Source organism: Polypterus senegalus, chromosome 16 (assembly GCF_016835505.1).
Source record: "Polypterus senegalus isolate Bchr_013 chromosome 16, ASM1683550v1, whole genome shotgun sequence".
Taxonomy (NCBI): Eukaryota; Metazoa; Chordata; class Cladistia; order Polypteriformes; family Polypteridae; genus Polypterus; species Polypterus senegalus.
Window position 1 is genome coordinate 56,576,153 of NC_053169.1, and position 27,041 is coordinate 56,603,193.

At 40.2% G+C, this 27,041-nt stretch overlaps 1 protein-coding gene across 3 annotated transcripts in view; it reads left to right on the forward strand.

The window, feature by feature from the left end:
* arfgef3 (ARFGEF family member 3) overlaps positions 1-27,041 on the forward strand; it is a 191,655-nt gene that overhangs the window by 24,672 nt on the left and 139,942 nt on the right. For all 3 annotated transcript variants that reach the window (XM_039738234.1, XM_039738235.1, XM_039738236.1), the window contains exons 3-4: positions 15,446-15,527; positions 17,037-17,168. In XM_039738234.1, the coding sequence (XP_039594168.1) occupies positions 15,446-15,527; positions 17,037-17,168 (214 nt within the window). The remainder of the gene's footprint in view (positions 1-15,445; positions 15,528-17,036; positions 17,169-27,041) is intronic.

A 27,041-nucleotide genomic window follows, 5' to 3' on the forward strand; every position in this document is an offset into this window, starting at 1 on the left:
GAATAAAATGTGGGATACACAGCTGATTGGTGAGCAGGAGTTTTGAGTTGAGAGAACATGCAGTGAATGATTTTGTTCAATGTTCTTTAGGTGATGCTTACCAATCCGCTCCAGTGTTCTTTCCTTTTTTTTCCCCCGTGCGTCATTAGTTACAGTCTAGTGCGTCATACGGTGCACTCTGGCCTACAGGCCGTTCGAGCCTTGTGATATTAATAACGCATAATTCATCCAACACTTCGATCTCGTGTTAGAACTGCCTGAAAAGCTTTAGCTGACTCACCAGTCATGAGGAGCCCGTCTTTTTCAGGTGAATACCTGAACAACTTTAGCTACTTTCTGTTCTATTTTGCCATTTTATGCTACTGCTTTTCAAATTTCTGTGCTTCTAGAAGTCCAGACTACTGTCATCTATAACATGCTATATAAATAACATCTGGGTGGGAAACTAGCACATTAGGCTTCTCAGTGGCATATCGCTTAATGCTACTGTCTCAACTATCCATTGTTCTGCATCAGAATCTTGCCACCAAATTGTTGTCCATGTGGATGTTGCACATCTTCTGTGAGGATTTTTCCATAAAAAATCATAAAATATAGGTTGAGTATCCCTAATCTAAAATTGCATAATCTGAAACTCTATGAGTGCCGACATGATCCACAAAGTGGAACACCCCACACCAGGGGTCTCTTATAACGCTTTACTTAGATTCGAGAGTGAACATATGCTCATGCCAAAGAAGTGGATGTGAATAACATATGTGCAGATTCAGATGGATTTATTATTTCAGAGCAAGATAGGGGTGGGGATTCCCTCATGAAGCTGAAGTGCCACAAAGTAACTGCACCCGATTGACGGTCCTGAGGAGCACCTGCAAAGCATTGAGTGCCACGAGGAAACGACGCACATAAAAAGCTTCATTCAGTCCATCAAGTGTGTTTGTTTAGCTAAGCTGCCCTAATATCTCATCCAGATTCATCTAAAACTTTGTCAATGTTTCTGCTTCAAATCCATGTCTTGGTGGCTTATTCCAGAGTCCCACAACTTTGCGTAAAGAAGTGCTTCCTGGCTTCAGTTTTAAATGTGCTTCCCCTTAATTTCTACTGATGCCCCTGAATACAGAATTCAGTCTGATTCAGGTGATTGACGCACAATCAATGATGTGGCAGTGGGTATGAGGGTGAGTGTTGGGGATCTGGCCATACCCATTGAAAAAATGGAGTGCTGCTAAGCAACGAAACACAATTGCTTTTCCCCCAGTGAAGCAACACCATAACACCCGGGTTCAAAAGTGCTACGTGGAACCATCAAAATTTCAGATGACTTGTGAGGCCGATGGAATATCTCTGCTTACGGTTAACAAAAGCAGCTTCATTCTCGCTAGGTGCCCTTATTGAAATATGAGATCAGTACATTTCTTCGATTACATTAAGAGAAGTGGACACTGTTGTAAATTGTCTTTCAATGTTGTCAAAAACGTGTTCTGTTTTATGTATGTACACACACAGCATACGTAAACTGGATGTAACTTATTGTCGGTCAATTAATGGCTTTCAGCACAGCAGACATGACAGAGTGAAGCTTGGCTGAGATATTCCAGACCTGTCAGCCAGTTTCCTGATTAGTGACAACAGGTAGCCGATATAAACTGATGAAAAACAAAAAAACGTTCTTCAGCGCATTGGCAGTCTTGAAAGGGACATCACTTGGGAGGTGTCATATGTTTTGTCATGTCAACGCACATTTTTACAACGGTTTGGTGATATGAATTAGTATACGTGGAAGTTGTCATTTAGATGTTTTGGCTGCATTTTCTTACTTTATCAAGTGTCAGTCATTTTCTAACCCACTTAATCCTAAACAGGGTGGGTCTGGGGGTCTGCTGGAGCCTGTCCAGCTAGCATTGGGTGCAAGGCTGGAGAACACCCTGGACACCCACTTACACTTGGGCCAGTTTAGGATTGTCATTTCACCTAACTCTACATGACTTTAGGGTTTTGGGGGGAAACTGGAGCACCCAGAGGAGAACATGCAAACTCCACACAGGGAAGACATGGGATGTGAACCCTGATCTCCTTACTGTAAAGCAGCAGCATTACCACTGCAGCACCGTGCCACTCTTTATCAAGTGTTTCTCCAAAATACCTCATTATGTACGTGCAATCTTGCAAAATTCAAAACACTTCTGGTCCCAGACATTTTGGATTAGGGATACTCAACCTGTATGTGCAGGTTAGGATAGGGGTAAAAGAATTAATGACCAACATTAATTATAGGCAGTGGCACACATACATTGAAACATGTTGGTAAGTTTTACTTTACCTCATTTATCCATAAAAAAGAGGAGCCCCTGGTGCATGCAAACATACCCTACAGTCAAATTAACATACTGTGCAAAGGTTAAGCCCTGTGGAGTTATATTAATACTGTAAGCAAAATAAACAAATAAACCTTTCTATAAAATATAACAACACGTCCCTCAATTAGCACAATTCTATAAGATAAATATTTACTTGTTTGAGGATGCAAAGCACTTCTTATAAAATCTAAAAACGATAAAGTTAATTTTTAACATTAGAGTTTAAATACTACAATGTTTGTTTGAGCCCTGTACACAAAGACCCTCAAAACCAAGCATAATGAGCAAGACACTCCAAAAAAAAAACCTTTCACACTGAACTTGATAAGTTTAGGGTTTAAGATATCAAAAACTTTAAGATTAGGGTTTGCAATCTGTAAAGGCACTACTGAAAAACCAAAAACAACTTTTAACATTTGGGAATCTAATAGGTAAAGAAATCTAAACTGCCTTTAATACTAAACTTCTTATGATGAGGTGCTGGAATTTTAAAGACTTAAGGGTTTGAAAAAATAATGGAGAAGCAGAAAAAGATTTGGGGTAGCCACCCCGTATACTTGGAAACAAGCAATCAATGATCAACAAAACTGGTCTTTACAGACTGGAGTCCACAACAGAATTGAAATGACCGAGTAAGAAGACATTTATTTAGGAGAGTTGGAGGAAGTGATGTCATTACAACCGAACAACCGGACGTGACACCCTTAGACTCCGGCGGGATTTGCTTCAGTTGGTTTGCAGAGGAAAGAGAGAAAGTGATCACTGCCAACACCTGGTCCAGCATGTAATTAAAACCATTCAAGTACGTATGTTAGCTGCCTCCCATGTATGACAAAGGTTATTGTTTAGATTTGGTAAGGCACTATATTTAAAAAAAAAAACTTTACCATTAGGGAACCTTTAAGCAAACGAATATAAACAGCCTTTAATGAAAAACAGTTTGTATGTAGGTTCTAAATTTTAAAGACTTTAAGATTACAATTTGGATTTGGTAATGCAATATATTAAAGAAACAAAAATATCCTTTAACATTTTTGAACCTAATAAATAAAGTAATCTAAACAGCCTTTAATAATAAACTTCTTAAAATTAGGCTCTAAATTTTAAAGACTTTAAGGTTAGAATTTCGGGTTGGTAAGGCACAATATTCATAAAACCAAAAACAACCTTTAACATTAGGGTCCCTGATAAGCAAAGTGTCATCAACTGCTAGTAACCACCAGACCTCCGGCAAAATGCTGGGGTGCCAACTGGGCCATTTACTTCTTTGATATAAGAACAAAAGAACAAGTGGACAATAGTGCAAAAATGGAGCAAATCATAGAAGTTATTGCTATTATAGTGTTTAATTACAGTAATTTTGCCTGGCTTGCTGTCAGACTTCCTTCCTGCAGGTGGGCCGTCTTTCAAGCAAACTGCCACCTGCGAAGAGTGCCTGCTTTTTATATATATATATATATATATATATATATATATATATATATACAAATAGCTCCTGGACTAGAAGGGGCATGATTAGTTGCCCCAGATTATCTGGGCTGTAGGCGGAAAAAGAGATAGCTGCTACATGTTAGGTTTTAATAGACAACGGGAGGCCTAAAAATCAAACATTCATCTTATGAGAAAAATTTAGGAGTCATAGTAGACTCTAAGTTAGGACTCTAAGCTATCAACTTCCAGACAGTGTTCAGATGACATTAAGATAGCTAACAGAAATGTCAGGTTATATAGCGCCTTGATGTGTGGAATACAAGTCCAAGGAGGTTCTGCTCAAGCTTTATAACATACTAGTGAGGCCTCATCTGGAGTCCTATGTGCAGTTTTGGTCTCCTGACTACATAAAGGACACAGCAGTGCTAGAAAAAGTCCAGAGAACAGCGACTAGGCTGATTCCAAGGCTACAGAGGATGAGTTATGAGGAAAGATTTAAAAGAGCTGAGCCTTTACAGTTTAAAGTAAAAGAAGATTAAGAGGAGACAGGACTGAAATGTTTAAAACTATGAAGGGAATTAGTCCAGTGGATCAAGACTGTGACTTTTAAATGAGTTCATCAAGAACAAAGAGACACACAATCTTATTGAGGGTAAATTTCACATAATCATTAGGAAATTTCTCTTTACACAGAGAACCACAGACAGTTGGAATAAGTGACCAAGTAGTATGGTAGACAGGAGGACTTTAGGGACTTTTAAAACTCAACTTGATTTTATTTTAGAAGAAATGGATAGGAATGGCACACATTGTTGATCTGAATGGCCTGTTCTCATCCGGATTGTCCTACTGGTCTAAAGGTGGTCAGCAATCCCGCCCCTGGTGTCCCTAGTTGGTAGTGCTTACGTTGGAGGAATCGGGAAGGTGACCTTATGGCACAAATGTGAGACAAAGGTAATCTAAACAGCCTTTAATGATAAACTTCTTATGAGTAGGCTCTGAAATTTTAAAGACTTTAAGGGTTTGGTAAGGCACTTTTTTGAAAAACCATAAATAGCCTTTAACATCAAGGTAACCTAATAAGAAAAGTAATATAAACGGACTTCAATAACTTTAATTAGGCTATACATTTTAAAGACTTTAAGGTTGGATTATATTTTGGTAAGGCAATATATTTGAAAAATTAATCTGGGGCCCCATTTTCTTTTTTTGAGCTTAGGGACACTAACTAAAGATAAAATATGAGTACTATAAATTTTTAATCGGGTAAAAAAAATGTTTATTCGCTAAGCTGAGAAAAACTGGTGTATGCTAAATTGGCCCGGTATGCGTGTAGGTGAGTAGGATCTGTGCTGGAATAGAATTAGCAAATAAGATAATAGTTTGTGTGCTGTTATACTGTATTTGAATAGATAGCTCCATATCACCGGTGTTTGGTGGCAACCAAGTTGAACGATACAAAAAACACAAGTATGATGCAAATCTGAGAGAAGCAGGCACACACACGTGCTGCGCATGCACACACACAGTTTTTCCGATTTACTGTTGCCCAGAAGAAGTTGGCAGCCAATCAACATGAGTACAGTGGAGTAAGAACTGGCGCTACAAGTATGCAAACCGCTTGGGGAAGAAGCAGAACTGATGTTTTCATTTGAACTTTCCTTTGCAAGAGCAAAAAAGAAAAGGATACTGATTGCATTAAGGAAATGGATAAAGTTTCCTTTGGGAAATCTATTTTTTAGCTGGTGTTTTTATTTAAAGAGTATTGATATGAATTTAGTTGTTGTCAAAGTTACTTTATTAAACCAAAAAAGAAAGAAATTATAACTTTGTGAGTGTGTGTAAGAATTGGACTGGTAACCTGCAAGGTTTCTTTATGCCCAGCACCAGGTGGTGCCAGGATAGGCTTTGAATGGGATTAGTCCAGGCTGAAAATGTTAGGTTTTCTTGAATGCTTTTATTTTGATTGAGCATAAATGTAGAGTTGGGTAATCATAAATACCATAGCAGTGTCTGGCAGCTTGGAAGCTGCTAGCTTTGACCATCATGAATGGTCTCATTTAATAAAGGTAATTTATCTCAGTTCAGGGATACTGGCACCCAGTCTCAATCCCTTGGTCAGCTGGTCAAGGAGGAGAGGTTGGGAGTATGTACTGATACAGCACGTTGCAGCACCCACCACACGATGAACCACCTCAGGATCCCAAATTAGGACCCAAGTGCAGCTATGCAACAGGTAGCACCTCAGCACCACGCTAGTTCAAATGGAATGGAACAGTGTGAGGTTTTCTGCAGTGGTCAGGCTCAGCCTGAAAAAGTTGCATGGGGCCGCCATGTGGGCTAATAATCCATAAAGTTAACAGGGAGGTGTACTGACAGGCAAGAGTGTGTCAGACCAAGGCATACTAGTGTTTAGCAATAAAGACGACACCTTATATTTTTGAAAAAGCCAACGTATGTTGTTACTAAGTGTGATAAAGCTAAACCATGATGAAGCAGAATAAAACATGTGGTAGAAAGAGACCAGCTGAGGTTGGTGACAGTTATTATCTCTTATTTTAGAACATTAGAACAATTTGGACGAGAACAGGCCATTCAGCCCAACAAAGCTCCCCAGTCCTATCTACTTAATTCTTCTAAAAAACATCAAGTCTAGTTGTTAAAGTTCCTAATTCAAGCCCAGCCTATGAAGAGGCATTTGTAATTGTAAGCTTTGACACCAGTACGGCATTGTGATTTACTGCAATTTTAAATAACATTGAATGAACCAACTTTGAGTCCTCTCTATAATATTATCTAATACCGCCATTGATGCTCTCTCCTGTAATAACATGGAGACCAACAGTACTGTCTGTGAAGCCATGTCATCCCCCAGTCCCCCTACGGTAGATGCTTTCTGTTGTAGCACTGCTACCTGAGAAGGACGTCATCTCCCAGCAGCCTCAGGGTCATTGCGCTGCTAGGCAGCTATGATTGTACACACTGGGGCTGCTGGGAGAAAGGTGATGAGGCATGGGTATGAAAAGGAAGTCGTAAGAAGCCAGTGAGAAGTTGTCATTGTCATTTATGTGCTTTGTTACACTACTTTCACTTCTTGGATTACAATTACTAATACCCTAAGGCAGAGGTAAGCAACATTGGTCCTGGAGAGTGTCAGTGGCTGCAGGTTTTCAATCCAAATCAATTGCATAATTAGAAAACAATTCTTGCCAATTTCAGACCTTATTTAATTTTATGGCTTGTTAGTCTGCAATGTTAGGTTCGTATACCATAGATTTATTTCCTTTCCAAGGATATAATCTAAATGATTTGAAGCCTAAAGCAATTTTCAGTCTGTCAAATTTTTCTTTTAAGTGTTTTATCAAACCAGATGATCAATCCACACAGGTTTGAATAGCAACAAGTTCGATGGAGAACTGCTGGCTCCTTTGTCATTTGCATCTTTTTGCTAATAAGGAGCCGTTAAAAACACTGAATGCAGCAGTTTAAGACTGAAATAAGCAATTAAGGGTGGGAACCTTAACAATCGAGACCACTAAAATGAAGCATCAAAATGTCACTTGATCAATAAGTGCTTCATCAGCAATAATTGACCTCTCATTAAGAAACTGGGTTGGAACTAAAATCTGCAGCCACTGCAGCCATCCAGGACTGACATTGCCCACCCCTGCCCTAAGGACTACAGTTTCCCTGGAATTTGTGTTCTGTGTCTTGTGCCTGGCTTTGTTCCCATGGTTCTGCTGGGTTTGGAAATCATCATCCATGAAGCGTGCTCTTTCCATTACAAGTCATCAATGGCCAGTCATTTCCCAGTAACTTTACATATCTTCCAGGAAGGCCATTTTCTTCCAGGAAGGCCATTTTTCTGGGGGCATTCAGTTCTTGACCGTCATCTGCATCTGCTACTGGGCCGTGTTTTGGATTGTGTTTATGTGTGTTTAATTGTTTAGTGTGTATCCCCTTGTGGGCTTTTGTAAATCTACTATAGAATGAAACACTAAGGTCTCTGTGTTGTCCAGTCCCTAAAGAGGTTCAGACACACGGATACTGAGGAGAGGCACTGAAAGTACATGTAAAATGAAAGGATGAAATGATTCAACTTTATTATCATTGTACAGGTATGATGAAATGTAGTTATCGCATACCCCTTGGGGTCATAGTGCAGGGTCAACTGTTGTACAGCGCACCTGGAGCGATTGCAGGTTAAGGGCCTTGCTCAAGGGCCCAACAGAGTAGGATCCCTTCTGACAGTAACTGGATTCGAACCAGCAACTCTCTGGATACCAGTGTAGATCCTTAGCCTCAGAGCTCCCACTCTAGAGCAAGAAATGGTGAATATTTTTAAATTCTATCGTTATTATTCTATTGATGGTTACAACCCAGCAAAGAGTTACCACAATTCTGGAATCTAATCAGACCCAAAAAGCCGAAATTCTTGACTCATGAGAGCAGGGACATCGATAGAGAGGCAGTGTGGATGACAGATGGGCAGTTGAACAGTAACCACAGGGTCACCATTTAAAAAAAACACATAATCCTTTGCTTTGTTTCCTTAACCCATTTTACACATATACCCGGGCAGCGCTGGGTACTTCAGCTACTTATATATATTTGTTTGAGTGTACAGTATCATTGCTGTCAGGGTTTATTTGGGTGGGTTCTGTGTTGCGCATTATTTATTGGTTTTTCATTTATCTTTTATTTAATTAATTCTTTTTGAAACTTAATATAACAATGGTGACACCTATTTCTGTGTGGGAGTATGTGCGGACCGTGTCAAGGCTAAGTGCATTCGTGATGTCCCTTGAATAAGAGAAACAAATCCCCATTTGTAACAGTGAGAATCTGAGCACCACATGCCTTTACACTGGGGTCCATGGATTCAGTTATTCAACAGGCGACCCAGTTTATTAATGAGGGATTCAACATCCATTCTTGAACCCACACTAAACCAGGAAATTCAAAAAAGAAGTAGCATTTGTGGTAACAACCCAGTTACTGCAATTATGGAATCCAATCACACACAAGAAGGAACATATTTTTGACTCATAAACGGAGAAATTGATACAGATGTAGTATAGATGATGGATAAGACACCTGCATTGCAACCAGAAATGACAAAAGTTTTAAAAAAATGTATTTGCTTTGTTATATTAATTCGTTATTGAGCACTGGCTGTGCTACCCATCTAAGGAGAGTTGAAATCCAACCGTTAATGTTTGCAATGCACTATGTAAAGCTTAATGCCATTTGGTATGGGATTCATATTAATGTTTGTGATGCGCCATCTGTTGGAATCACAAATGCAATGCATTTTATTACTAAAAATGTTTGTAATGCGGCATCTTTTGGAATGACAGAGATGTAGCAACCAGACAGAAACACAAGACACTTAACCTTTTATTAAGGTGGATACCTGGGTGACTGACACTGGAGCATTGTACTTCTGCTAGCGAGATATCCTATAATTCCTAATTAGTTGAGATTTAAAGTTTTCTTTATTAATATTCTGTTGTTTTATATGAGGTTGTAGCAGCACTACTTAAAATTGCCTACAACTCCCAGCAGTCATGGCAGTATTACATCAATGGGCAGCGTTGGGAAGAGGGATAATTAAGCGGGCTTTTTAAAACGGGACCAAAAAGATGGCAAGGGGTTCGTGATCAACTGTCTGTATTTGTTTCTGCACATCACACACACCTTTGGATTATAAGTACAACCACCATGGATTACAGTTTCTATCTGGATGTATGTGCTGTCCTGTGACGGCTTGTCTGTTCGACAAGATGGATACATCTTCATCTGGTGGGCTGCTCCCAATCATGTTAAATCTTCACACAACTGGAACCTAGTAGGACAAAACTTTACATTTCCTTCAGAGGGCCGTTCTCAGTGGTTTCCATTGTACACATCGTCATCGACTGCTACGGGAATTGGGGAGAGCTTTTGCGTATGTGGTTTTTATTTAATATTATTTTTCTCTTCCTTATTTGACTACTATATACTTCATTATTAATCGCGTCATTGCCCCCGTGTGTGAGAGTGTGCATGCCGGGTCAAGGCTGGGTGTGTTTCTGGGATTCCTGTAATAAAATTAAACAAATCACCGTCTTCAGGTGGTGTGAATCTTTGCATCCTCCCGACCTCTACAAGGTATTCAACACACAACGATTATTACGTACATAAACATACAGGTTACTAAAAGCCGGGCTCTTTAATGTGACGGTGTTGTCCTTGAGAGCTGGAGGACACGTTTCCTCTGTGAGGTGTGGAGAGCGTATCCATCATATGCATACACAAATATGCATGTCGTGATTTCATGGGGGTGGCATGGTGGCGTAGTGGGTACCACTGCTGTCTCACAGAGACCTGGGTTCGCGTCCTGGGTCCTCCCTGCATGGTTTGCATGTTCTTCCCGTGTCTGCGTGGGTGTCCTCCGGGTGTTCCGGTTTCCTCCCACAGTCCAAAGACATGCAGGTTAGGTGCATTGGCGATCCTAAATTGTCCCTAGTGTGTGCTTGGTGTGTGTGTGTGTGTGTGTGTGTGTGCATGCCCTGCAGTAGGCTGGCGCCCTGCCCGGGGTTTGTTTCCTGCCTTGCGCCCTGTATTGGCTGGGATTGGTTCCAGCAGACCCCTGTGACCCTGTGTTAGGATATAGCGGGTTGGATAATGGATGGATGGATGATTTAATGGCAAAAATTATGTTTGGAGTAAATAAAAAGAAAGAATTTTATTATAGGTAGGTAAAAATACATTTCTTTGCAGTGTTCAAAAAGATAAAATCGTCCTTTTATGTGCTTTATGTTGTAACTGAGTACAAACTACTCTATGAATCAGAGGTTGTCATACAATAATGGTGTCTTAAAGGCAGATTCAGTGCAGTCTATTAATGGTCTTTTCTTCTGAATATTTCCAAATGGTGAATCATTTTCAAGAAAATGTCCTGATTTGACAACCTTCGTTCTGTTTAGTGTTGGGAGCATGCAGCCTTTCTGTGCTAAACACTCCACATGGCTTGCGTGTTATTAAATCTGCGTGAATACCAGCTCTGTTTGTCACTTAAATCAGAAGATAATGGGTTTTGGCAGTGTCCCTTCCACGCTTCTTCAGCTTCGTTTGGGAGGAGGTGACAGCTGCCTCTGACAACAGAAATGAGTACACAGTGCCGCTGCAACACGCACTGAACAGCATGGCACGCGTCTAACAAAGGTGAATCATGGTCTCAGCTTCTTACTACCAGGTAGTGCTGTCAGCTCTGTCTTGAAAAATATGCTTTTAGGAGCCAGCAGCCCTATTTCATAATTTCTTGCCTGAAGAAGGGGCCTGAGTTGCCTCGAAAGCTTGCATATTGTAATATTTTTAGTTAGCCAATAAAAGGTGTCATTTTGCTTGACTTCTCACTATAATTTCTACAATAAATACTTTCAGACAGCAAATAACCCTAATTTGCATACAAGTGCGTCCATAAAACTGAATTGGCGATCTATTTCCGATATTAGTGTAAGAACTGAATTTGGTTCTATATTATTACAGTGGATTCAGATCGTATTCATACCCCTTCACTTTCTGCTCATTTTATTGTGTTGTAGATGTCATTTTAAATGGAAAAAGTTTTAATTTGTATCCATCACTCTACACTCACCCACCCATATTGACAAAAAACTGCAATCTCATCTTCTATATAAGCATTCAGATCCTTTACTTGTGGCAGTCCAAGTTTGGGTCGGGTGCATCCTGTTTGTTTTAGTTCTCCTTTAGATGTGCCAAGAACTTGATTGGAGTCCACCTTTTGTTTGGACATCTGTGTATAGGTGGTCTCACAATTTACACTGCAATGGCGAGTCAAAAACCAACCCATGAAGTCCAAAAAAACTTTCTGTAGGCCAAATTTTTGTGAGGCAAAGACCAGGGCAAGGGGATAAAACCATTTTTAAAGCTTTGAGTGTTCTCTGCAGCACAGTGGCCTCAGTAATTTGTGAAATGGAAGAAGTTTCAAATCGTCAGGACTCATCCTAGAGTTGACTGTCCTACCAAACTAAGTAACTGGACATGGAGGGTATTAATCAGAGAGATGACCAAGAAGCCAGTGGTCACTCCAAGAGAACTTCAGAAGTCCTCTGCTGAGATTGGAGTACCTGTCAAAAGGGCAGCCATCTCAACAGCAGTGCATCAATCAGGCGTTTATGACAGAGTGGTTTATATACCCGCTTGGAGTGTGCCAAATGGCATTTCAAGGACTCTGAGACCTTGAAGAAAAAGATTCTCTGGTCTGATGAGACAAAAACTGAACTCTTTGAGCAAAACTCCAAGCATTATGTCTGGCGAAGACCAGGCACTGCTCATCACCTGCCTAATGCCTCCCCTACAGTGAAGCATGGAGGTGCTCCTCAGTTGCAAGGACTGGTAAAAATGGAAGGGAGGATGAAGACTCGCCAAATACAGGGAGGTCCATCCATCCATTATCCAACCTGCTATATCCGAACTACAGGGTCACGGGTCTGCTAAAGCCAATCCCAGCCAACACAGGGCGCAAAGCAGGAAAGAAACCCTGGGCAGGGCGCCAACCCACCGCAGGGCACACACACACACACACACATACACACACACACACTAAGGACAATTTAGAATCGCCAGTGCACCAAACCTGCATGTTTTTAAACTGTGGGAGGAAACCCATGCAGACACAGGGAGAACGTGCAAACTCCACGGACTTCTCTTGTGATTATTGTTATTGTACATTTTGATTTTTACTGGATTTTTTTTAACCTGTGCTGTCTTTTTTTGACCTTGCCTCATGGCCTTTGTATTGGTCTTTTGTTTGCTTTAGAAATTCCACTTTTGAAGAGATAGCCTTCTATACTTTTTGTGGTCTTCAGAGGTTATTTTTGCCACAGGGAATTTTTGTGAAAATATATTTGATTCTACGCCTTTCTTTTCTTTACTAGCTAGGGTTTGACAGTAATTTTCCCTCTTTAGTGGACATTTTGAGTATTTTTGGGATTTTGTGTGTTTCAGAATTCTTTAGTTCATCACACCTTTCTGAAAACATGTTTTCACTTTCTCATTATGGGTTATTGAGTGTAGATTGTTGGGCCAAAATGGCAAATGTATCCATCTAAAATTAAACCTACAGCACGATAAAGTGTGCAAAAAGTGAAAGGCTTGAAGGCTGTTTATGTTTGAAATATCTGACATAGTATCTTAAACATATTTTCATGGGTGACAAGGTGTCTTGCACATACCAGGACCTGGGTTCAATTTCGCACCCCTCCACTGTCTATGTGTAGTATGTCTGGATTGCCCTGGAGTGCTAGCCATTAAATTAGTTAAGTTTAAATCACTTGAGAGTGTTCACTGCAAAGTAAATTACATTCTATCAATTGTTGTTTCCAAACCTGCCTATTCTTTGGTTCCCCATAACCAAGCAATGTAGAATATGGACTCTGAAAATGTATTCACAAATTTTTCTTAACCTGATCAATCCCTATGATTTCTAAAACAAGCATGCTGCGTTTAACAGTGGGTGCACGGCTGACACAGTACTTGGGTCAATGTCACTGAAGTCTTCCAGTTCATATTTGCTGTCTTTGTAAAGTTGGGCTTCCTTTAGTCTTGCGGGGTCAGACGTGATTCTCAAACAGAACAACCAGTTAAAAAGTGTGTGGTGGGTAGCGGTGAAATCATGTGCTCCAAAGGCTCTACCCACAGGGCTTCTTCTTAAAACAACCCTCCAGTCTGTGCATTTAATCCACTGCTGGGATTTCAGGAAGAGAGCCAAAGATACAAAACAAAAGACTCGTTGCTGAGGGAACATAAAAAGTTAAATTGCTGTTATCCATTACATCACAAGGTAACTGCAGCTTAATAATTCATTTATACATTATAATGAGTGTAGCGACAGTGGAGACACACACACACGCACAAAGACCACTGCAGTTACTAGGCTCAATATGTTTAAGAAGTGCTTCTGTCTGCTTTTTGTCATTTTAAATGTTGCATCACTATATGACATGACTACAGTAAATAGAGTTTAACCAGGCATCATGGCCTATAGATATACAACTTGTTAAAATGCTATTTTATCACGCCCTGTTTGTATTTCCAATTAGACAGTAATGTTACACATCTTTAGTTATTTGTTTAGATGTGCAATAGAAGATGGATGTTGTGCAGCCTTCTCCTTGATTTTACCTGTGATGTTAGGCAGATCTGTTTTTTGGGTGTTTTGAGTACTGAAATCTGCATCTCCTGTGGCTCTTCGTTATCAGCCTTCTTAACAGTAGTCCTTTTGACGGGACACATCATTTACTTCAGATGCATATTTTGCAGATCATATTTTCTCAAGCATAGCTGCTGATTCTTTCAAGCTCACATTGACTCCTACGCTATCGTTTTAACACTGAACAATAGAGAGCACACACGTGGCACCTGTGACAATGTATCATTCACATTTACCATTCGTCCATTGATGCTGTTGAATACCATCAGGTTATTTTTATTCTTAAAATGTGTAATGTGCTCTCTGCACATATTTATATATCTAATAGGGTTTTTAGGAGACTTTTTGAATGTAGTCAGATCATCATAATCAGAAGCTTGCTTTTGTCAGGCCCAGTTAACAAGAGTATCTCCGATCTTTGCAGTTCAATATCCCTGCCCCTACATTGAGCTCTGCCTTCATGAGGTGTTGGATTGGTTTAGAAATGTGACATTCAGTAAGCTGGGTAATTGTTCCCACCCACTTTTAAGCAAAAAATCCTTCCAGGAACAGCTTCCTTTATATGGTTTGGACTGTAAGAGGCAGGTCATGTCAGAGTGATGAGGGTGGGGTCAGTCGCTAATGGATAATACAGTATATGAAAAGGTTCTAAAGATGTTTCCATGATGTCGGGAACAAGTGACTAACCAAGTCCAAAGAAAAGTTGGGGTGACAACTCTGCCTCTCCGTTTAACTGCAAACAACTAAATAAAGGGTAAAGCAAATGAAGACCTTTAGGCTGTGACGACTTTATGCTAAGGAGGTCTGTCTGTGGAGCACTGTCCTGTAGTAACCCGGGTCAAGACACAGATACCACTTTTAAGGTTTGGACCTAAAGGGGCTGGGCAACTCAGAGTGAAGAGTGCGGGGTCAGTTGCCATCATGCAATGTCTTCTTGGGCCAGTGGAGTGAAGAGACTAGACTGTTAGCCACAGCGCCCTCTCCGTTCCCAGAATGGTATCACATACCAGATCTGAGCCAATAAGGTGCTTCACAGACGCACATGCGGGACAGTAAACACCTACACTGTATTAATTCTGTGAAATGTTATGTACTGTAAAGTGATATTATGAAATCTTAACTGATCACATTTTAGAGACAGATTATTGTTAAAGGTGGTAGTACAGTATACAAAAAAAGTCAACTGATGGATGCATCTCTGGTCTTTGCAGTTCAAAATCCACGCCCCTGCTTTGAAATCTAGTTTCAGTTTGAAGCAAATTCACTCATGGTGGTCTCCAGACATATGTAATCATATGTCTGGCTTCAGCAGGACAAGGTTTCCTCTCACAACATAATAATATGACTGTGTTGTTTTATTTTCATGCATTTTCTTATTCTTTTACGTATAAATTCCATAAAGTGTTTGTACCATCCAATGTGTTTTGCTTTCATGCAGAGAAAGATGCCTTCTACCCTTGAAGATGGCACTGGAGTCGAAAAACATGAAGCTGGCTCAGAATGCACTCGCTGGAATGCAGGTAATGGTTGTCACACGTGAATAAAAAAGAAAGCAGAATGAAATGCAGGCTATGTATTGTATATTTATTTTTTCCATCAATAAGATATACTGAACCAGTAGACTGGTATCTGATTTATTGTGTCATGGTTTCCTTCACATAAATATGTGTCCTTATATGATGAATAGGTCATATAAAGAGCGGTTACCATTGCAAAAGAGTGATTGATGAACAGTATAGTCATGCAGTAAGGGTGGCCGCAAATAAAAAAAAAAAAAGTGTACACTAATGAATAATGCAGTATGTGAAAAAGCTCCATAATGTTGGGGATGAGTGACTGACCAAATCCAAAGAAAAGTTGGGGTGCCAACCCTGCCTCCCCGTCAGAAGGAGATTGAGGAAGGATTAGAAGGAAAAAGGCTCCTGTGGAAGGATCATCCTGCAAAATAAAGAAATTTTGTTCAGTGACCTGTGGGAGAGAGGATGAGGGTTTCGTTATTGGGGTTCCTCTTAATGTGGATGTTACAAGGTCTAATTGAGGGCTTGATTGAGGGCCATATGTACACCACGAGTATGGTGTCCTCCATCAATGAAGAAACCCCTTATTCTGAGTGCTTCATTACAGATGCCAACCTCATATCTGTTTAAAACAGTGGAGACTAAGGAACTGTGAAAGAGGTTGAGAGTTTCTAGTATGCCAGTGATTGAAGGAGCTGTAGAAGGTGACCCCGTGCATCAGTTGGCTTGAAACAGACAGAAGTTTGGAGTCCTGAAAAGCTGATTTAAAATCTGTGATCTAAAAACTGTGATGTTGTGGTAGAAACCTCAACTGCAAACCTGAGAGATGGTTGGAAACTTGGAAAATCATTAATGAATTCCTGTAGTTGGCTTCTGGAGCAAGAGGCAGCATTAGCACAATCATCATTTTGTACAGATTTGGTACAAAGCCTAGGTAGGAAGAAAATATTTTTGTTTCCGCCCAGTTGACAAAAATGTTGACATAGCCAGGTCCCATTCTAGTACACATTGTAACTAGACAGTGAGAAAGTGGTCATCACATAATAATGAAGAAATTCACAATAGAATTGATATTTTAAAGTAGACATAGTGATTTCCATGAAAAATACTATACAAAAATATTGAGTCCAGTAAGGTCAGTCAGTCAGTCAGACAGTCATTATCCAACCTGCTATATCCTAACACAGGGTCACAGGGGTCATGTGGAGCCAATCCCAGCTAACACAGGGGGCAAGGCAGGAACAAACCCCAGGTAGTGCGCCAACCCACCGCAGGGCATCCAGTAAGGTCCTCCTATGGAATTCCGCCACATTTTGGTTCATGTTCTCCTTTCATAGCTTCTGTGTTCTGTTCATTGCAGCTTCACACAGGTACAAACACATTCTGTATCGCAGACAGGGCAGATGGAGGCTTAAGTTGCAAGCTTGTGGTTTGAAGGCCAGCTCTGTAGGGCCTGTCAGCTGATCGCTGTTATCAATCATCATTACTCACATCTATGTGTTCTGCTTACAGAAGCTTCTGTCAGAAGAGAGATTCATTGCTACCGATAAAGAACCTGCAGAAAAGGCACTACTGAATCAAATGCTGGAAGCTGTCAGAGTCACACCATCCCTTCATGAGGACCTGCAAGTGGAGGTTATGAAGGTAGGTGAAAAAGAAAAAAAATGGTTGCTGATAATGCAAGTTTACAACTGTGACCAATTATCTGACAGATCTAACAAGATGGGGCAGCACGGTGGCACAGTAGTAGCAGTAAGGAGACCAGCGTTCATTTCCCAGGTCCTCCCTGCATGAAGTTCACCCCCATGTCTCTCCTCTGGGTGCTCTAGTTTTCTTCCCACTGTCCAAAGACATGTAGGTTAGGTGGACTGGCAATGATAAATTCTTACAGTACCAGCTCCATCATGTAGCACATTATTGGCTGTCATAAAAAGGGTCTAGCGCGAATGTGCTGGAAGGTCAGTACATAATTACAAGATTTGACATGGTAAAGGATTTTCAGTCACATAAATTAACATAATCCGGCAATGACATCAGTGACGATGATCTGCAAATCTATTAAAGCCCATGACTCAAAGTCACGTAATGTGACAACGGCTTTAGTTACAGGAAAAACCAACAGTGTCTGCAGCCCTTTAGGGGCTAAATTGGACAATACGGTCTTAAAACTTTCTGAACTTTGAGTGCAAAATCACAAACTGAAAGATTTTTTTTTTTTAACCTGTTTTTGAACCTCTGTACCATGCCAAAATGGATTCAAAGCAAATAACAGATAACTCAACCCATCAGAACGCGTATGCTGATACATCATGGCTGCCACGTGTTCCCAGTATTCATTTGACACGTCCTCTGAGCAGGTCCTCCGAAATTAACGCGACGTGTGCACGAGTTGCAGTACCAGCAAAAAGTCGGGGTCGCAGTGTGATAAAAGTTGGAATGTGACGTCAGAGTCTCTGTTTACTATCAACGTGACAGAAAACCTCTATGTTTGATGAATAGTTTGATGTGGTGAAGCAAAATGCCGACATATGCATTCATGGTGCTTTTATATTCAAGCGTTGCATATTCCCAATCGTAATGACTCAATATATTTTAAAAGTCTCACATACCATCTTTTGTGCCGTCTTTTTTTTCTGGGGGTTCCTCCTGACCTGATAGCAGCGGCAAACAGCAATAGATCACCACACAGAACACATTAAATGCATGATATTCCAATTCTCTGCACATTTAGAATCCTTAGATTTATACTTGGTATCACTTCCATGATGAAATGCATTCAAGTATGTATATTACATTTTACAGATAAACCGTTAACTTTGTTTAAATAATGAATACTGTTAATAATTACACATATGGGGTAGTGCTGCTGTCTCACAGGGAGTCACGTCAATGGTATTCTTTGCCTGGAGTTTGCATGTTTTCCTGCTGGGTTTCCACAGTGTGCTCCGGTTTCCTTCCAAAGATATGCAAATTTCGTGACACAAAAGTGCCGCTAGTGTATGTGAGTGCTTGTATTTACCTTGCGATGAGCTGATGCCCTGTCCAGGGATTGTTTCTGCCTCATGCCCAATGCTTGCTAGAATGGACACGTCCCTGGATTGTTGGATTTCATCATTAAACATCCTTTTCAGAGATATTGCGGTAAGGTGTCTTTAGAATTTAATTAGTGTTTCAGGCATTTCACAACACAGCAAAGCTGAACCTGTTCTAACCGTGCTAATATATTGCACTGCCACCTAGTGGATTGTTCCAGATTTACATAAAGTACGCGCGCAAGTATAAACAGTAAAACGCTTGCATAGCAGGAGCGTCCACTGGAGCATGCATCATCTCACATGAAGTATAAACCTGGCCTTTAATCTAGCCTCCCTGTTGTGCCACGTCACTGTGGTGGACTGCACACTGGTTTCCCATTTGAATGCAGTGAGGTCCTGATCAGGTCAAAGCAAATCCACCACAAAGTCTTCATTGTGTTGAAGTAGTCATTTCCCCTGTGAAGTTCTGAATGTGTCGAAGAAATGAGGGAAGATCTGGGTTGCTCTGTGGGGTCTCAATCACGTTGAAGAGGGTGGGCTTATTTCGTAGAGTCTGCAAAATGGACATTTTTCAAAATCTACAACAGGGAATGACGAGGAAAGGGGGATTGGGATTGACAAGAAAGCTGATGTCTACTTCTGTTACTTAAGATTAAGAAATGCAGGCACTCTACTATTTTCAATTTTGTTTTTTTTTCGGTACTTTTCCAACCCCAATCACAATTAATTAAGCAAACTCCATAAAACAACAAATGCTTGCATAGCTTGTGTTGGAAACAGGCAAGGTCTCAGGTGTTGCTCCTGTAGGAAGCTGTGGATGGGTCTCAGATGATGATCACACTCACTCCCTCTGCCTAGCAGGTCCTCACTTCCCTCTTAAATGACGAGTCAGGAGCTGAGCGGTTCCCACTTTTCATGTCACATTTTGCCTTCCCACTTTGTTGTGTTCACATGAATTTCCAATCTGTGTTTTGGGAGAAACGCCAAGTGATTTGCTACTTTGTCTGTTCAAAAAGCAATTAAGGATTAGCTCTAATTTTTTATGAGAATTACATTTTTTCCAATTTCAAATGGTATAAAACATCAGTTACCCACTTACTTATAACGGACGGGCTAGGATTCTTCCAGTTGATAAGTCTGCATGCTAGTTGTGTGGAATAGGCAATTACAATCATTTTGTCCTTCTCCACTTTACAGTGTAAGGCTATCTGGGAGTCCACCAAACTCAGTTGTTAATGGGTTGGGAGTGACTGCGACACCAAGGCAGTCTACATTCAAAGATTTTGTTTCAGAATGATGTTAATTTAGTGCACACCAGAAGCATGTGGCTCAGTTACAATGTTGCCTTGGAAACATTTTGAACAATTTTAAATGAGAGGATTGTTGTTGATAAAAGATTGTAAGGTGGATGATTGAATGCTTTGCACATTTGATGCTGGAATGTATTCTATGCATGGCTGCCTTTCACTCCTTTTCAGAGAAGTTAAGTAGTACTAGGGTGTTGTACCGTGTTAGCCATTATGACTATAGAGAGAAGTCAAACAAAATGACACCTTTTATTGGCTAACTAAAAAGATTACAATTGTGAAAGAAGCCCAGAAACATTCAGACACCAGGACACACAGAAGTCCAAACACACGTTTTTATTTCGTTTTCTCACTACACAGTCCTTTGCACCTCACACACAGTATACAACCCACCAGCACTATTGCTCACAGTCTTTTCTTTCCTTCTTCTCTGCCACCCTCACTCCTCCACCTCCAAGCTCCATCCTCTGCCTCCTGACTTCCGGCTCCCCCAATGGAATGAGACGGCCCCTTTTATGTTGCACCCGGATGTGCTCCAGGTGCGCCCTGATGAACTTCCTGCAGCACCTCCTGGTGCGGCGGATGTGCTGCATGGGCACTCAGAAGCACTCCAAGTGCATTTGGTTCCTTTTCTGGCAGTACTTCCTGGTGTGGCGGAAGTGCTGCTATCTAGGGCTCTGAGATTATCCAGGCGGATCCTGATGTAATCCAGGGGGGTTGCCCTGTTGTGCCCCAGGGAAGATATTGCCCCTCTCCCGGTCCTTCTATTCTCCAGGCATCCCGGTAGGGCAAGGTCCCCGGTTGTCTGCAACACAATATATAAGCTTTCAAGGCTACTCAGGCCCCTTCTTCAGACAAGATGTAATCAGAAGGTTGAAATACGGTTTGTTAAGTTTCTCATGATTGTATGGAATGTTGTTTTCTTCAAATGATACCAATAAAAAAAAATATATATTGTGAAAAAAAAAAAACACAGCTAAGTACATTAAGCATGTATCGCATCACTCCAAGTACAATGTGATCACAACAATAGCATTTTTGGTTGACCTGCTTGTTTTTTTTTAATTTATGTTATTGAGTGAAGTGAGAACTTGGCTAATTCAGATGTTTTTTTTATTTTTGCATGTTGTGCATTTTTTTGTTTGGGGGGGGGTATTGTTTGTTATTTTTGAACACAAGAGATTCATCTCATATACATAGTTTTGCAAATTATTGTTTGTACATATTTTTTTCATAATTTTTATTACTATGTTTTAAACTTTTGTTAATCGTAGATGCTGTGGTTCCATTGTCTACAATGCTATACACAGTTGTTGGATCTTTAAAAGCCGATGCTACAAGCCTTAATACCCTAAATTCCCTAAATACAAAGAGGACTGTTTCATTTATGTTAGGTGGAATTCGACTGGGTGGTCCTGTGGCCTGGAACCCCTGCAGATTTTATTTTTTCTCTCCAGCCATCTGGAGTTTTTTTTTTTTGTTTTTTTGTTTTTTCTGTCCTCCCTGGCCATCGGACCTTACTCCTATTCTATGTTAATTAGTGTCGTCTTATTCTAATCCTTACTTTGTCTTTTATTTCTCTTTTCTTCATCATGTAAAGCACTTTGAGCTACATTATTTGTATGAAAATGTGCTATATAAATAAATGTTGTTGTTAAGCCATCCATGAATAAGGAGTGTGGTGGTGTTCTGAATTTATGGGTTATGAATCTAGCATGTATTTATGACCATGAATTTTCTTAGCATTTTCGTTTTGGTATTCATTTCCGATTTGTAATTTTGAACTTTCTCAGTCCTCTCTGGTTATGTATCTGTGTAGCACCTTGGCATTGTTATTGACTTTCTGATTTTTCAGATATTGACTTCCACGTAGACTTATGTTTTCAGTTAAAAACGTTTTTAAACAAAAACTAGTGCTTTTACGTCATTTACAAAAGTATCTCTGTCCACAATAAAATGACCAAAAATGCATATGACAGTGATGCCACCGGCCATGGGTTTATCACAAAACCGTAGCAACTTGTAAATTGTTTGCCTTTTGCACATGTATGCTGCACTCAAATTGTGCAAAATGCAATTTAGACACAACAAGCGCCATGGAACTCCTCTACGTCTGCTAGGTTAAAATACGTTTTCTCTTCCATGAAGGTGACCCATCAGGGCATGAGACATTGTACTGATCAGGATCCAATCAGGGAAGGCTGTACACCATAAACGACAAGGCGATTAGATTCTGTTTTTTTTAAAACTCTCTTTCACTCATCCACACTGCAATACTGTGCCTGTTTTCAAAAGTGTAAGGCTGTTCAGTAAGAGAAGTGCGTAGCAAAGTAAAGTAATCAGGAGTCCTGGAGGTTGCAGGGTCCAGGAGGGTGCAGGTGCACATGTGAACGTGCTCACAGCGCTCCAAGGTTGATTGGGGTACTTGACTGATTATCTATTCACGTGCAAGTGCATTGGTTAAGTGTTTCATTCACACCTCGGTGTAAGTGGGGGACAGCGCCTGCACCCAATCGGGGCTATAAAGGGTAGAAAGAGAGAAGTGGAAGAGAGTGGAGGTTAAAGGAAGATACAAGAGAAAGGATAAGAAAGAAGCAAGATCGAAGAGGATCCTGTGACAGTGGAATGGAAAAAAGCAGTTGGAAGCACAGCCCCTGATTGCAGTGCATGGCAAGCACTTGAAGGGGCAGGGTTTGCTCCTGCTGAGTGATCTGAAAATATGGAGAACCAGCGTTCCCACCTTAAGGCTGTGCTGTGGTGGCAGACAGGAGATGGAGCACGGCTCAGCGTGATGCCTCACTGAGTGCCAAGGGACTTGAGCTGTGTTATGGTTGACTGTGTCTGTTGGTGGATGTCTCCGCTGGCTGCAGAGATCCCATTTGGGGAGAGCAGAGGAGACGTCAGTCTTTAGAAAGCAGGCACTGTAGTTCAGGAAAGTTTTTAAAGGACAGATTCTGCCTGGGATTTTAACCTCGTTTTTTATTGGATTTAACCTCCACTTTTCATATCATTTTGTGGATTATTTAAGAATTAAAGCACTGCATTTTTGGATACTTTGTTTGTTTTTTTAAATTAAACCCCAAGCACTGGCACCAACTCTTTGCTGATGGTGTGTGTCCTCACTTGTCATGGCTCATCCTTGTGTACATTATCGGCAGTTCCAGGTTCAAGTGGCTCCCAGAAGCAACAATGGAGTGTGGAACCGACCAGGACTATCATAGGTTCTGGAGAGTATTTTCAAAAGTGTCTTTTTTCAAGGGTTAAAAAACATTGGGGTAATGTTCATAAAAGGTAGAAATTGAGACAGACGGGCCTCATGTATAAATAGTGCGTAAACACAAAAATGTTGCGTATGCCCGTTTCCACACACACTTCGAGATGTATTAAAACTAAACTTCGCAAAAAACCATGCATATTTTCATAATAGCCTCACACCATGTGTATGTATGTTTCTGCTCGGTTTTGCAAATGGGTGACACCCAGCTTCAAAGGAGTGCTACCATTTCTGTGTCATTTACCTTTCTTTTTTAGTTCCGGATCCATGACGGGGATTTTATCAAATACACTGAAATTAATTTCATATTATTTACAGATCATTTACATAGCAAATGAAAGAATTAGAAGAGAGTGCATATTGACAGATGATGACTGGCTTCTAAGTGAATTTAGATTTCCAAGAGCTATCTTCTTGGAACTGAGTGCTGTTAGAATACTAGGATTTATACTTGATATCATTTTTATGATGAAATCCATTAAAGTATGTATATTACATTTTACAGATACATTTTTAACTTAATTTAAATAATGTGTAATATTAATAATTAACCATGTGGGGACACAGTGCCGCAGCAGTAGCAACGAGCTGGTGCCCCGTCCAGGAATTGTTCCTGCCTTGCACTCTATTCTGGGTAGGACTGGTGTGACACTGGATGGATAGGTGGAATAATTTTTTTTTTTTTATTATTTATTAATTTTATTACAATCAATACATAGCAATCAAGTTTTTACAAAAAAAAAGAATTATGCTAAGAACAGATCGATCCCCACCCCTAGATAGGTGGAATAATTTAACGTGGAGAAAGAAACGTAAGGACAGGAGTTGGTACCTTTGACAGACACATTGCTGCTGCATTAAATGATTCCATCCAGAGTCATGCGTGTCCCACCAAGCTCCTTGCGGGAGGCAGGAACAATCCCTGGATGTGGCTGCAGCTCATCGCTACTGCTGTACCACAGTGCTCCCACATGTTTAATACATGCTTTAATGCATTTCATCATGAAAATGATATCAAGTATACATCTTAGTATTTTGAAATGTTCAGAGAACTGTATGATCATTAATGTAATGTATTATGTGTGGTGATCACTGCCTGCACGCTACTGATGGCGAAGGAGAAAGCCCATTTAAGAAGCATGTAGCGATTAATGACTGGGTTTGGAACACTTAGAATACAAAGTATTTAACTTATTACTTTAGTTACCATGGAATTTCAGAAACCAGTAAATTAAACATTGATGTTAAGATGAAATTTATGACTTTAGTAACAAAATAAGATGCAAGATTAAAGTGGAAATTATGAGATTAAAGTCAACATTTTGAATTTAATCTCGACACAGACCTTTTCTTTTTCACTGTGTCCCTATTCTTTTTCTTCTCTGTGGCTCTAATACGCTTCTGCATGAAACTCAGACATTTGCCTTTTCACGTCAACTTTGATAACTGACCACTTCTTTTTTTATTTAGGGCGCTGAACTTGACCTTTTGAGCCATGCTGTGACACTACATCAAATTCTTTTTGTTGCTTATACCACTGCTTAAGTCACCAAATAATGTTTTTCCTTGCCTCCACTTTACTGAGCATTCGCTGAAATTCTTTTTTTTTTTTTTTTTACACATGCTTTTGCCATTGTCTTTTAACAAAACATTGAATGAAAGAAGTTATTTATATTTATTTGCATTTTCAGATATGTGAAGGAGGAGTTGGGGTGGGATTGTAGGCACGTGCACGTGAGCTAAAATTCACATTCATTGGGATATATAAAGGGAAAGTGTGTGGAACTTTGCTTACGCACAATTTTATGCATCTGAATTTTTTTGTGTGTACGCACATTTTTAGTTTTGTCCGTATGCTATGTTTTAGTTGAATTCTACACAAGGCTTTATACGTGAGGCCCAAATGTCTTTGTTTTTAAACGAAAGCATAGTAGTGTGTTCATGCAGTAGCCCAAGGCTTTCACTCAATCTCCTGGGGCCTCATGTATAACGCTGTGCGTAGAACTGGCACTATAACATGGCGTAAGCACAAAAGCCGAAATGTGCTTACGCACAGAAAAATCCAGATGCAGGAATCTGTGCGTACTCCCAACTTCCACGTTCTTCTGCTACATAAATCCTGATCAGCGTGAAAACTAACGCTCGTGCACGCGCTTTATGTTACGCCCCAACTCCTCCCAGAATTACGCCTCTTTGAATATGCAAATCAATATAAATCGCCCTTAAGCGCAGCCTTCTGTGAAAAGACAATGGGAAAAGCACGGGGGGAAATATAAGAATTTCAGCGAATACCAAGTGGAGGCAAAGGAAAAACATACTATTTGTTCAAATAAACCGTGGTATAATCAACAAAAGGAAGTTGATCGAGTGATATAGCGTGTTGGAGAAACTTGAAAGCTCACATTCACAAAATCGCACAGTGCCGGAAGTAAAAAAGAAGTCACATATCAAAGTCGCCGTGAAAAGCCGAGTTGTAGCCCACTGTCTGAGTGTCATATGAAAGCTTATTAGGGTACAGAGAAAAAAGGCACACGGTGGGGAAAAAGCACGAAATGTCAACTTCAATCTCGACATTTCCACTTTAATCACGTAGTTTATTTTGTCATTAAAGTAGAACATCATAAACTTCATCTTAAAATCGTTTAATTAACCAGTTTCTCAAATCACATCGTAATTAAAGTAGCACGTTAAATGCTTTGTTTTGTATTTGATCTTCTACTCGTATGTGTGTGAATCACTACTTGCTTTTTAAACCGGCTCTCTTCCTCCAACTGGACACAGAGTTCATTACATTAGTGATATTACAGCTCTCTGAATAACTAAAATACTGAGATGTATACGTGATGTCATTTTCATGATGATAGGAGTTAAAGCACGTTATTAAACATGGTTTCACTTCAATGAAATAATTTATTGCAGCAGTACTCAGGGGCGGCTCTAGGCTTGTGGTGGCACTGGGCAGAGGAAGAATCGGTGGCTCCTTCGCCCGCCAATGTCATGCACGGTGGATGGCCACGTCTGTTGCAGACACTAGCCGCCTCGTGCTCATGACACAAGCATTTAACTTTTGCCGAAATTTGTGCTGCGTTTTTGCTGTGTTGTTATTTTATCTTTCTGTTTTATATTCAATATATATTGCCGTAGCCGTCACTGCAGTCAGTGCTTTTCTTTCCCCAAGTAACCGATCGCCACACAATCAGCTCTGTAATAGACGTTAAGCCATCTGTAAGCTTAGCGCCGATTCTTCAAAACGTTTAAAGAACATTGAAATATCTTCGTAGTACATGTTTAATTATTCTATCCTTAACGACACTCCCAGTGAAGAATATAGATTATTTAAATGAAGTTAAAGTTTTATGTGTATAATTTAACAAACATATTTTGCTGCATTTCACCTTAAAAATGATATCGTCATCATATGTAAATACATGCTTTATAAAGTGGCCCAGGTTGTGAGATATTATAACTGTAGTGCAAGTTTACAGTGGGGTGATTGTACTTATAAGTACAAACAGTTCTACAAGGTGCAATTGATTGACTGCATTTAAAGTTCTTGGGATTAAACTGTTTCTGAACCGCGAGGTCCGTACAGGAAAGGCTTTAAAACGTTTTGCAGTGGCTGAGACAGCGTGTTATTAAAGCTGTATACCGATAATTCTCTTTCCGATCAGCTGCTGCTGTGATTCACACTCAGATACAGTGATATAAATACTCTGAGTGGTGCAGTGAGAGAAATATGGAAAAAGATGATCCGCTGTGGCAACTCCTAATGGGAGGAGCTGAAAGAAGAAGAAGAAGAAGAAGCTAAAGCAGTTATGGTATTTGGAATACTATGGCTGTTCCCTCTACCATTATATTGTTAAGAGTTAATTACAATCAGATGCATTACACTAATAAACAA